The sequence below is a fragment of the Dermacentor variabilis genome, chromosome 8 (assembly GCF_050947875.1).
Source record: "Dermacentor variabilis isolate Ectoservices chromosome 8, ASM5094787v1, whole genome shotgun sequence".
Classification (NCBI taxonomy): Eukaryota; Metazoa; Arthropoda; class Arachnida; order Ixodida; family Ixodidae; genus Dermacentor; species Dermacentor variabilis.
Genome location: NC_134575.1, coordinates 13,642,746 through 13,656,167, shown reverse-complemented (window position 1 = coordinate 13,656,167; position 13,422 = coordinate 13,642,746). Strand labels below are relative to the sequence as shown.

General features: G+C 44.7%; 1 protein-coding gene across 2 annotated transcripts in view; it reads right to left on the bottom strand.

The window, feature by feature from the left end:
* Positions 1-13,422, bottom strand: part of Mgtor (nuclear basket protein megator) — a 123,173-nt gene that overhangs the window by 10,354 nt on the left and 99,397 nt on the right. For both annotated transcript variants that reach the window (XM_075701202.1, XM_075701203.1), the window contains exons 41-44: positions 11,030-11,138; positions 9,968-10,197; positions 6,580-6,683; positions 5,728-5,828 (exon numbers count right to left, since the gene is read on the bottom strand). In XM_075701202.1, the coding sequence (XP_075557317.1) occupies positions 5,728-5,828; positions 6,580-6,683; positions 9,968-10,197; positions 11,030-11,138 (544 nt within the window). The remainder of the gene's footprint in view (positions 1-5,727; positions 5,829-6,579; positions 6,684-9,967; positions 10,198-11,029; positions 11,139-13,422) is intronic.

Below are 13,422 nucleotides of genomic sequence, written 5' to 3'. Positions count from 1 at the left end.
ACACCACAGTGGCCGCGGTATCTACACTACACAGACCGCAGCTACATGCAACTGTAGTGCATATGCAAAGTGTTTGCTTTGTGCACGACAGGGCCTGAGTGCGTGCTTACGCTCATACGCCACAGCCTGACCATGCTACGTGGTGCGGACCAGCATTGTCCTTCACCAGCTGACCAACGGATAGTAGCCACATCCAATTTGCACATTTTTAAAGCGTTATCAATTAGTCTACCGAGGCGTCTAACCAGGAGCGGCCAGGAGTGAGCGTGCATGTGGTCTAACCTTATGTTTCATGTGGTTCGAGGTTAGCTGAGCGTTCAAAACTTGTCTAAATTAGTGAGACCCGTAGGCTTCAACATCGACACGCAGGGTGGCCAAAGTTTAATTCCTGTGTGGGGCCACCTTGGCCGAGCATACGTGAGCAGACGTTAATCGGCTTCTTCTGCAACTATGTAATTATCAAAATTTGAAAGCATATTTTTGCTTACTTCAGCATGTTTATTGAACTTTGTCATTAAATATACAAAGTAACAGCAGGAAGAAGCGCAGTGATCCAAACACCCATCTTGATTGATGTCAGCTATTGGCTAATAGCAGCTGCATATGAGAATCTGCTGTATCATGAAATAAAGCATTCAAAAAAGAATGGGGAGCAAGCTTTTGTTGAAAAGAGAGCGTTTGAGTGAAAGGTGAGTTTGCGCTCTGCTTGCGAGCTCTACGCACCGCACACAACCGCAAAACTTGGCTGCGATGTTAACAGCAGCGTATGCTATCCGCAGGCTATGTATTTTCTGGGGTGGCTCAGGACCCCTTTAAATTGAAATGCTATTTATTGGCAATATGTTGCTCAACCATAAAAAATATTGTGTCATAAATTCAAACAACTAAGACATGCTAACTAATACTGCATTTGTCTGAATCTGATGCGCACCTTTTTACCAAGAAAATCAGTCTGAAACCAAAATCGCGTTTGCGACATTTACAACAGCCTACCATCAGAACAGTGTCCTCACCACACAAGATGGTGACAGAGCACGCTTTCGCAAAGGTTGCTGCAAGTTCATCTCAACTATGACCTGGAGTAGTATTCCCAGTCAAAAATCTACGGAAATACTATCACTTTAGCCAGCTTTCACGTGACTCGGCTTTGGATGCATCGGCGTACTCAGCCACTAGCGTTTTGGACGCTGTGCCAAGCTTGGTATCTGCGCACAGGGCCAGGAACACCGTCGGCTGGATAGTTCAACAAGCCCAATGCGCGAGTAAGGTAAAATCTTGCGAATGTGATAGTACAGTTGAAATTGGCTAAATTATCTGGCGGGTCGAATTAAACAAGATGCAAGAAAAATGCCAAAGCATGCCGCTTTTTCATTTAGCAGCTTTTGCCCGATGCTAACAAACCACCGAATGAAACGCGTTCACTTTCGATGTGTCCAAGGTCGCAAACCAACATAGAAATGCAACGTGCACCCGTTTTTTAGCAATAAAATGGGTAAGTGTAAAATGGTAAAATGAGCAGCACAACGCTGGTCAGTTTTTTTAGTCAGATTCACAACACAATTTTTGAAGTTCCCTTCCCTACAGTGCATCCGTGTTTTGCGGTAAAGCGTACGAACGCCGAGACGGCGGTTTTGTTCTTGCGGCCGATTGCAGCGGCGCAGGCAATTTTCGGTTCAATATATCCAAAAAGGAAAGCATGCATGTTAGAATCTGGTAAACACCGTTATCTAAAATTGTGAGCTACGGTTATTGCTTAAAATTCATCTTAAGGCAGGCCGCAAATAGGTGTTTCCGACTGGAGATGACGTGTGTTCAATGTATGCCCATAATACACATTACTATACTTTTGCATGGCATCTTCAAGAGCTTTTTACAGCCGTTAGATATATAGACAGTAATTCAACATACAGTAGACCTTTGTTAATTTGACTCTGGTTAGTTCGATCCCGATCAGACATCCCAGCCGGCGCCCATACATTTTTATGGGCCCAAACTTCCGCTATTTAGATCTTAAAATTCGCCTCTACTGGATAACTCGAACTTGACTAATCAGCTTCGCCGTAATACAGCCGTGTTGTGCAGTGAAGCCTAGAAACTGCATTGCGGTGAACCATACCAAGAATAAAAAGGGGCCACTGTCGCGAGACATAGTACGTGTTTCTTAATTAAGCACCTAGAGGCCTCATAAGCATATTGGCTGTCATTCAGAGCTCGTACTGCGACCAGAGATGGCACATGTGCGTGTATAAATTAAACAGGTGCTATGTTTCGTAACTGTGGCACCTTGCCCCGCTTGGTGCGTTTCGCAACACAACATGGCAGTCTTACGGTGAAGCTAATTTTACCAGCAATACTGCCAAGTGCAGAATTTCGGTGTTCTTTTCTGCCTTTTGTTTAATTCCACTCACTGGACAATTCGACCAATTTCGTCGGTCTCGTCAAAATCCGATCAATGGAAGTCAACTATATATGAGTTAGATATATCCAGGATCGACTGTATTAATTACGATAATTAGTATTCCTCAGGCAACACATCCTCTTTGTCACTCCCTATACCCCCTTAGAAACACTTCATAGTCAACATCAAAGTCCTCTGAATCAGAGTTCATAAATGTTTTTGAATTTCTGCATTGTTAAAAAAAAACATGCAAGCTATTTGCGCCAGTCTGCCATGTCGGGAAAAAGCTTCGTCACGCCATCTGTCATATAAAAAAACAAAAACAATAATAAAATTTTGGTTTAACCAATTTCTGTGTAAATAAGCTCAACCAGCCCATGAATTTGACGTTCATGAATTATTCTGACAACCCCACGTGGGTTTATGGTAGAGCTTCGTTCTACTGTCAGGTGAATTACATTTTCCCTGCGGACTTCCACAGTACTGATTTGCCACAGTAATGGTGAGCATGGTAAATGGTACGGTTAATTAATGGTATGGCTTGGAAAAGGCAGTGACGACAATGCTAAAACATTCCACTGGCTGACCACTCTCAAAAATTCATGCCAAGTTTTGGACTGCGAGACAGGCGAGAACTAGGAGTCGGATTTCTCATTAATAAGAACGTAGCTGGTAACATACAGGAATTCTATAGCATTAACAAGAGGGTGGCAGGTGTTGTTTTGAAACTTAATAAGAGGTACAAAATGAAGGTTGTACAGGTCTACGCCTCTACATCCAGTCATGATGACCAGGAAGTCGAAAGCTTCTATGAAGACGTGGAATCGGCGATGGGTAAAGTCAAACAATATACACTATACTGATGGGCGACTTCAATGCCAAGGTAGGCAAGAAGCAGGCTGGAGACAAGGCAGTAGGGGAATATGGCATCGCGATCGGAACTAGGAATAGCAGGGGAGAGTTATTAGTAGAGTTTGCGGAACAGAATAATATGCGGGTAATGAATACCTTCTTCCGCAAGCGCGATAGCCGAAAGTGGACGTGGAGGAGCCCGAACGGCGAGACTAGAAATGAAATAGACTTCATACTTGCGCTAACCCTGGCATCATACAAGATGTGGACGTGCTCAGCAAGGTGCGCTGCAGTGACCATAGGATAGTAAGAACTCGAATTAGCCTAGACCTGAGGAGGGAACGGAAGAAACTGGTACATAAGAAGCCGATCAAAGAGTTAGCGGTAAGAGGGAAAATAGAGGAATTCCAGATCAAGCTACAGAACAGGTATTCGGCTTTAACTCAGTAAGAGGACCTTAGTGTTGAAGCAATGAACGACAATCTTGTGGGCATCATTAAGGAGTGTGCAATAGAAGTCGGTGGTAACTCCGTTAGACAGGATACCAGTAAACTATCGCAAGAGACGAAAGATCTGATTAAGAAACGCCAATGTATGAAAGCCTCTAACCCTACAGCTAGAATAGAACTGGCAGAACTTTCGAAGTTAATAAACAAGCGTAAGACAGCTGACATAAGGAAGTATAATATGGATAGAATTGAACATGCTCTCAGGAATGGAGGAAGCCTAAAAGCAGGGAAGAAAAAACTAGGAATTGGCAAGAATCAGATGTATGCATTAAGAGACAAAGCCGGCAATATCATTACTAATATGGATGAGATAGTTCAAGTGGCTGAGGAGTTCTGTAGAGATTTATACAGTACCAGTGGCACCCACGACGATAATGGAAGAGAGAATAGTTTAGAGGAATTCGAAATCCCACAGGTAACGCTGGAAGAAGTAAAGAAAGCCTTGGGAGCTATGCAAAGGGGGAAGGTAGCTGGGGAGGACCAGGTAACAGCAGATTTGTTGAAGGATGGTGGGCACATTGTTCTAGAGAAACTGGCCACCCTGTATACGCAATGCCTCATGACTTCGAGCGTACCGGAATCTTGGAAAAACGCTAACGTAATTCTAATCCATAAGAAAGGGGACACCAAAGACTTGAAAAATTATAGACCGATCAGCTTACTGTCCGTTGCCTACAAAGTATTTACTAAGGTAATTGCAAATAGAATCAGGAACACCTTAGACTTCCGTCGACCAAAGGACCAGGCAGGATTCCGTAAAGGCTACTCAACAATAGACCATATTCACACTATCAATCAGGTGATAGAAAAATGTGCGGAATATAACCAACCTTTATATATAGCTTTCATTGATCACGAGAAAGCGTTTGATTCAGTCGAAAACTCAGCAGTCATGGAGGCATTGCGGAATCAGGGTGTAGACGAGCCGTATGTAAAAATACTGAAAGATATCTATAGCGGCTCCACAGCCACCGTAGTCCTCCATAAAGAAAGCAACAAAATCCCAATAAAGAAAGGCGTCAGGCAGGGAGATACGATCTCTCCAATGCTATTCACAGCGTGTTTACAGGAGGTATTCAGAGACCTGGATTGGGAAGAATTGTGGATAAGAGTTAATGGAGAATACCTTAGTAACTTGCGATTCGCTGATGATATTGCCTTGCTTAGTAACTCAGGGGACCAGCTGCAATGCATGCTCACTGACCTGGAGAGGCAAAGCCGAAGGATGGGTCTAAAAATTAATTTGCAGAAAACTAAAGTAATGTTTAACAGTCTCGGAAGAGAACAGCAGTTTACGATAGGTAGTGAGGCACTAGAAGTGGTAAGGGAATACATCTACTTAGGACAGGTAGTGACTGCGGATCCGGATCATGAGACTGAAATAATCAGAAGAATTAGAATGGGCTGGGGCGCGTTTGGCAGGCATTCTCAGATCATGAACAGCAGGTTGCCATTATCCCTTTAGAGAAAAGTTTATAACAGCTGTGTCTTACCAGTACTCACGTATGGGGCAGAAACCTGGAGGCTTACGAAAAGGGTTCTACTTAAATTGAGGACGACGCAACGAGCTATGGAAAGAAGAATGATAGGTGTAACGTTAAGGGATAAGAAAAGAGCTGATTTGGTGAGGGAACAAACGCGAGTTAATGATATCTTAGTCGAAATCAAGAAAAAGAAATTGGCATGGGCAGGACACGTAATGAGGAGGGAAGATAACCGATGGTCATTAAGAGTTACGGAATGGATTCCAAGGGAAGGGAAACGTAGCAGAGGGCGGCAGAAAGTTAGGTGGGCGGATGAGATTAACAAGTTTGCAGGGACAACATGGCCACAATTAGTACATGACCGAGGTAGTTGGAGAAGTATGGGAGAGGCCTTTGCCCTGCAGTGGGCGTAACCAGGCTGATGATGATGATGAAGAAGTCAACAGCAAAAGGCGAAATTGTGTAAAGTGCTACCGTGACGTACCTTCCTGAGATGCAAGTTGCGACAGACCAGATGGCTCCGGTGCAGATGGCCCTTCAGATGCACTGCCAAATACAAAGCCTCCATGGGGCACGTGAGGAGAGCTGCACACAAATAAACAAGCTATGCTGATTGAACGCACTTGTAAAACAGCACAGGAGTGAGGTCAGCTATCAATAAAGTCGAACACTGTTATATAATAAACTTGTATTTGACCCGAAAATACTTCAATTGTATCAACATTTACTATAAGTATGGTTTATAAGGTTCTTGGCTTTTACTTTTCTGAAGCCTGGCATAGTTTGGCCACTTTCGTTTCCACTTGCTAAATTTTGTTTTCTGTGAATCTTCAGTGGCTTTACTAGTAGGCAATTTTTGTGTTGAAGTTTGCATTTCTTTTTTCCAGTTTATATCTGGTTCACTAGTCACTCATTCAGACAGCACTAAAGACATTCTGTATAACTCTAGATCCTGCTATTCTTCACCACCAGTCCCATCCAATACACAGGATAACAGTTTTAGAGAACCTGTCTAGCAAGGGCATGATAAACCGGTTTATCAATAAACCAAATGCAGAATAATGTTCCCGGGATGTGCACCCAGATTCTGCGGCACCTAATGCATAAATAGTCAGACACTCTTGCCATGCTCTTCAAGGTGAACAAAGAACCCACAACAGCACAGAAACATCAATTATATGTTTTGTTTCTTTCAACCTTAGGCGACTGCTCCTTTTATTTTTATAATCCTTGTTTGTTATGTCGTGGTTTGACTGTACCAAACTACTGAACCTGATTACTGAGTCATGCTTCAACTGTAACCTAAGTCAAGCCACAAGCCTGCACATCAACTCACCCGACAGCCTCGGCAAAGCCGTCAGTCCTTCGAGGCACAAAGAGGGTTGGTGTGCTGGGCACGATGCTGTCATCGCCTTCCTCAAAGCCTGCAGCACTCTGACTCTGCAGGAAGCAAACGATGCATTAAAAAAGAATTGTCAATGAAGAAATGGTGTTCACAATTTCGCTAAAGAAGGTCCTCCGTGAAGAAGCAATTAAAATGTTCAATGCATCACTTTCCCATCAGATGTCCCCACTCACACGGAGGTTCCTTAAGGTAACAGCATTTGATGTCTTTGACAGTGACGTCCTTTGGGCCTCATTTTTTCATGCAGGCCAGTCATGCCCACACAGTCACATTCCATACAGACCCTCAGGTCCTTGACAGGCCAGTCACTAAAGCCTTATATAATGCCGACTACCTCCCAGCTATTACACACATAAGTAACGTTGCAATAGCAGAGTGCCAATCTGACCTGCCAATCCAGTATAGTCCACTTTTACAAGAGACACTGACTCAGTATTTCGCCATTAGTTACAATCAAGATTATAACATGAAGACCTGCAGGCCACTTTAGTGTTTGTAGATATCTGGTCAATATTTTATGTCGGCCACTTTTTTTCCTGTCAGAGATTAACAAATATTGTTCTTATCACTGGTTAAGTGTTCCCTCCAAGAGCGGCCAAAGCTGTGCATTTACAAGGCACAACAATGAACGTAAAACAAGACGACCTCAGCATGGTGCAAATCTCTACTCTGAACACAAGTCTGCCCAAACATAGTTGACACAGTCTAAAGTAATGGCTTCAACGCATGAGTCGGACTTCTGCAGAAGCAGGACTGAGAGTCGAGCGATAGCAGTGCTTCTGGAGTAACAACGGACTGAGCAGATGCTGCAGTCCCTGGCGTTTAGCATCTGGTCGAGCAAGGCCCACGAAAACTAGGCCTTACGTATAAGGGCTTCTTCTCAGAGATACCTGAAAAAAGCCAGAAATGAGAGGCATGGTTTGCGCACATTCTTTTCAGGTTTTTACCTGGATGACCTTCAGAAAAAGCTCGACAATTTTTCTATAAAGACCAGCTGAATATGCTTGATTGGGGAACATTTGTACAAGGGCTTACGAGACGCACTACAGGAGCACAAACATGAACAAATTCTTACAACTGGTTCATTTAATGAAGAAACACATGGGAAGTGGATGCATGGAAAAAGATGCCCCCGGGCAGAGAGCTACGTGAAGAACATGAAAAAAGAAAACAATAGAGGAGGAAGTGGTGCAAAACAATTAATGATGGATCGTAGAGCATGACATATAATTCCCATGTGTGACCTTATCGCCTAACACTTAGCCTCAACTTCAATTCCAGATTTTACTGGCCATCCTCAATAGAGACTTGTCTATTGGAAAGTGCTGTGAAGAATGTGTTCACACAGTGACAGCGATTTCCTCAAAGCACAATGTAAACTTCTATAATAATTAGCCTAAGCCTGTTATTTCTATGTGCCACCGCTGATGTTCATGTTCCTGTTGCGTGTCTCATAAGTCCTTGCATTATTGTGTTCCAATCAAGCTATTTCAACAAGCCCCATCCCAAGACTAAGTCAATAGTTTTTCTTCCTGCTCAACAAATGGAGCAGAATTTGTTTTCTAGGTTGCCTATGCTGCCTACAACGGACCCTTTGGAAAGGTCCCAAGCTGGCACTGGTTTCCTTGAAATACACAATCGACCAAAGTATCGTACCCAGCACATATATAAAATTGTGATTACTGGACAGCTGGTTGTAATGAACAAAAAAAAAACAACGCAGTAGCTATGCATAAACAAGTGCCTAAATCTTTAACAGGCATTTTTATTAATGGCATCCTTGGATGGTCGTTCTCAAGTGCTCTGAAGCACTCCTACAAGGCCCATCTTGTATGTTCAGACATTTGAAACGGAGTGCTCCGACTACATTCGGATGGCCTTTTCCAATCGCCCTACTTGATATCAGAGCTGCAAAGAAATCTGGTCAGTCTCCAATTATGTGACCCAACCCGTTCCCCCAGTTGCACTTGTTTCCATGGTTGCACTTTTTCCATTCAAGCAGACTATAATTATCACTGACAACCGCTGATATCATTGCATGTTTCTCATCCAAATTCAGCCAGCAGTGGTGAGCAACATTAACGGAAGTTTCCCTCAGTATTTGCTTCCTTCCCTCTCACTGGTCTGAAAAGCAGCCAGCTGTTTGGTTGGTGCAAGATATTTTCTACTTTGGTTCAGAGTGGCTGTGGATATGGTATGCCTGGATTTAGAGAATCATAGCGACCATCCGAAGATGCCACAGGTATACTCAAGCACTTTTGCATTTCGACCCCATCAGAATGCAGTTGCTGCGACTGGGAATCAAAACCACAAGTTCATGCTCAGCAGCAAAAACGCCTTAACCACTAAGCCACCGCAGCAGGATTGTTGATCGCTGGATTCGTGATACATGATACCAGCGCAAACAGCACCCAAAGAGAAGATGTGCATAGCGTTCCGTGCCTTCTCTTTGTACCCTGTTTAGTATTAGCACCGGCAGCATGTACAGTAGGGTCCTGAAAATTCAGCCACAATTAAATTGATTTTTCGGTTAATTCGACCCCAACCAAAGGCCCCCGCCAGTGCCCACGCATTTCTATGGGACCAAACTTTTGTTATTTCGATCCTAAAATTGGCCTTCACCGCATAATTTGAACTTCACCAGTCAGCATAGACACCAATGACTCCTATGGTAACAATTCCGACCCCTTCAATGACAGTGTCTATCTCGGTAGGGCTTAGGAGACTGTGAATGCATTGATTGCACATCAAAAATCTCACGTCGTAAACGCCTATTTTCGCCTGCCCTGGGAAGATTATAAAGCAATCACCGTCGCTCACAATATCTGCTTACGGTATTAATCCGATTTTAATGTGTGCCTCTTTCTTTTTTTGAAAAAATTGGGCCGCATGACCCGATACGAAAATCGCCTTCGCGGCGGTCGTATGCTTTACCGCATCACAGGTATGCATTGCGGCGAAGCTGACTAAAAAAACCAGCTGCCGTTGTGAAACGTGCATTAGACCTAGGCCAATTGCTGAAAATCGGGTGCTCGTTGAATTTTTACTTTGTTTAAGTGCTTTAATGTCCTTTCTACATTGGTTTTCTACTTTGTACACTTAGAAAGTGGGCACGCATTTGATTTGGAGGCGGGCGAGAATTGGGAAAATATTGCCAAACGAATCAGGTGGTGTTTTGGCGTTTTTTTTTTCTGCATTTGTTTAATTCAATTCACCCAATAATTCGATCGATTTCATCAGTCCCGTCAATCGAATTAACAGAAATTGACTGCATCATGAATGAGAAGAAGGGAGATCTTGTATGGGAAAGGTGACACACCGATGCCAGCCGCTCATTGCGCACTCGGGGCAACAGGGAAGGCCTGTGCTGCTGCAGCAACGAAGGCGCTACCAGTAAGGAAGCTGACACCTCCGCCGCGGAGGATGTGTTGACGGCCGGTTGGAGTTCTTCCTCTTCTTCAACGGGCTCAGACGAGCCCTGCTGTACGTCTTCATCCTCAGCCAGGGGCTCCTCCATTTCATTGTCCTCGCCTGCTTCATCGCCGAGGTCTGCACACAGCGCCACATGTTGACAACAGTTGGCAAATAGGCAAATAAGTAAATAAATAAATTAATAAATAAAGCAAAGATGCAGACTGCCTGCCACAATCCCAAGCACAAGCACAGGGCAGACTGGGGCAAGGCTGATAAAGGAGTTGCAGGGAACAATTGCAGCATGCGGGTGAGGACAAGAACACCATGCATGCCTTCAGTCAGATTGCTAAAATCGTGACAATATTTCACCAGCTCCCAGTCTTGCTTTTGCCAACTTTTGCAGGAAACCAGCTACCAAAAGCTTTTGGAAGACAAACAAATACATATGTGCACTCCTTACTGCATAGCTATTTGAATTGGCAGTCGAGATTAAGAGGCAGTGGCGGAGTTGGGCTGATAGCACAACGTGTTGAATTAATGACCACAGCCCTATGGTAGCAAAGTGAGGGCCACAAAAAGAAAAACACATTTAAGGGCCAAGCACGAGAAATATGATGGGATTAACTGAAATCTACAGGTTCACAGTGTTCCTGGTTGACAAATGACACAGCAGAAGATTGCAGCAAGAACCTATTGTTTTGTGATCGCCTTAATTACACTGATAATGATGAAAATGACCCCCATACTGCTGAACTACCAACAATCAGAAGCAATGCCATTCACATAGCCATCACCCAAGTGCTAGCCATCATGCTTTAGCAAGTAGAGTGAAGCTAGCACAACGTCTCTTCGGGGATGGGGCACACATTTCTGACACTAAGCACCACCAAACTGCAGCAAATATCCGAAGCCCAAAGTTTGCAGTGCACAACACCAGCAGTGTACGCTTTTCGTTGGAAGCACTGACCTACGATCTCAATCTCATTGGCATCATCCATGTCCCGTTCATTGTCATCCAGCGACTCTGGCTCTGCCATGTCCTCTTCCGGCACATCTGCTTCTCCAGGACCACGACTCTGCAAACGGACCCCCGTCACGAAGTTAACTTTGACATTTCCTGGTTGCAAGGGTCACATGCAAGAATGCCAGTCTCAAAAGAGTTCAATGCATTGTGATAATTGCTTTACGTCGCTAAAATTATAGTAGGACCTACCCCTAGCCCCCTTTACTCCCCCCCCTCCCCAGCGCTGTAAGGAACACAGAACTAAATAACTCAATTAAAGCCTGCCCCTGGCTCTCCTGTGCTATGAAGGACATAAATATCAATCAATGTATAAATAAATAAATAAATCAGGAACTGAGCGTCTAATCTATGATAACGAGGTTTTGCACAGGAAAGTTTATTCAGCAGTTGAGAGCAAGAAGTGTGAAACATGAGCTTTTATTGTGCACCTAAACCAAAAAGCACACAAAAGAATTCATTCATGGGCTAGCTGGTACATTGTTTTTGAAGGCTGTGTTTGTGCAGGATGAATAGGCAGGGGAACATGACGTACATAGCACTTGTGTAAGTGATCTGTGTTCCTATAAGTCCGGTATGTTTGCAATGCACTAACTTAGTTTTCGAGAACTAAGCACACAGATAAACTTATATTCCACTGCCTCATTAAAATGCAGCTACTACGGCAGGGTATTGAAACCACAACCTCATGCTGGGGAGTAGAGAAGATAGCCGTAGGTTGCATTTTCAAGTTACTGGCAACACTGGGTGTTTTTAAGTGTGACACTTTTGGGTGCCAGGGTGCATGCGCACAGATGTATCACAGTAAATACGAGATTAGAGATTCAAGTAGACGCAAGGCTTTATTTCTCCATGCAGAAATAAATAGTAGAACCTCACTGACATGTTCCCATTACGTACATTTTCCTGGCGCTAACGTTCACAATCGAGAACAAAAAAAATGAGCGAAGAGAGTTACGCTCATTTTTGATCGGTTCATACGTTCCCAGAAAGCACGATTTTTCAGCACCAATGTTCAGCACGTCGCCAAACTGCGATAATATGATAGGTTTTTCGGCTGCTAGATCCCACGTAAAGAAAAAAATGCACGAGGCACGCGCTATCGAGAACAGTATAAGTATGGCCCTGCTCACTGCAGCAGCTTCACCGCAATACTCGCCAGCCCGTCTCACGTGAAAACGCCGGTGTGCACTCAGTTTCTCATTTCAGTACCAGCAAATCTTCTCCGGGGTCATCATGCGCGGCGTTCACAGCTATCACTGCCAGTCCTATTGTAATAAGCATCTTTGCCTATCTATTTCACAGCGCATGGCGCCGTCGCAAGCGTAGCGCTCGCTTTTGATAGACAATAACCGATACGGACCACCATTCCCTGCTGCAGACTGCGATCGTATTTTATTTCTGGCCGCTAGAATAAGAAAAGGCGCGAGGCACGCGCGCATTCGAGAACAGTACCGTATTTATTCGCGTATAACCCGCACCAAAATGTGAAAAAACGCGTTTAAAAAGTGGGGGTGCGGGTTATCTGCGAATTTTTGCCTTGGGAGGGGGGGGGGGGGTCGGCTTCACCGCAATGTGCGGCGGCCTCCCCGTGTAGTCCGCCATCCCCATCGTCATCGACGCTTGTCAAGCCGATGAAGGGCCAACGAAAGGCCAGCATTGTTGAGCCTCGCGTTAGGCGCTGTTTAGTGTACTTACCCCAGTTTGCACTGTTTGCCTGCTTTGTTTTGGCATCATGAGTGCGACTCGACGGCAGTGTTTCACAGCGAAAGAGAAGCTAAAGATTATAGCCGCTGCCGAAGAAATCGGCAACAGAGCTACTGCAAGACAGCATGACGTCGACGAGTCGTGCATTCGCGACTGGAGGAAGAAAAAAGAGAGTCTCGAAGCAACGAACCGGAACAGGCGAGCGTTTCGGGGTCCGAAGACTGGCGCGTACCCCCACCTCGAGACGCAGCTTGCGAAGTTCATTGAGGAGCAGAGAAGTCGTGGCCACGCTGTTTCGACTGAGATGGCGCAAATGGAAGCCCTGAAGTTGGCCCGGGAATTGAACATTCCACGTGAGTTTCGTGCAAGCCGTGGATGGCTTCAGCGCTTCATGCGAAGACATGGATTTTCTATGCGGCGGCGAACAACCATGTGCCAGTGGCTTCCTGAAGCCTACGAGGAAAAGTTGTTGAACTTTCAACGATATGTGATCGCACTTCGGAAGGAGCACAGCTATTTGCTGTCTCAGGTGGGAAATGCTGATCAAACACCTGTGTACTTTGAGATGCCGATGGACACGACCATGGAAAAAAAGGGCTCCAAATCAGTCAGCGTGCTGACCGGCGGAAATG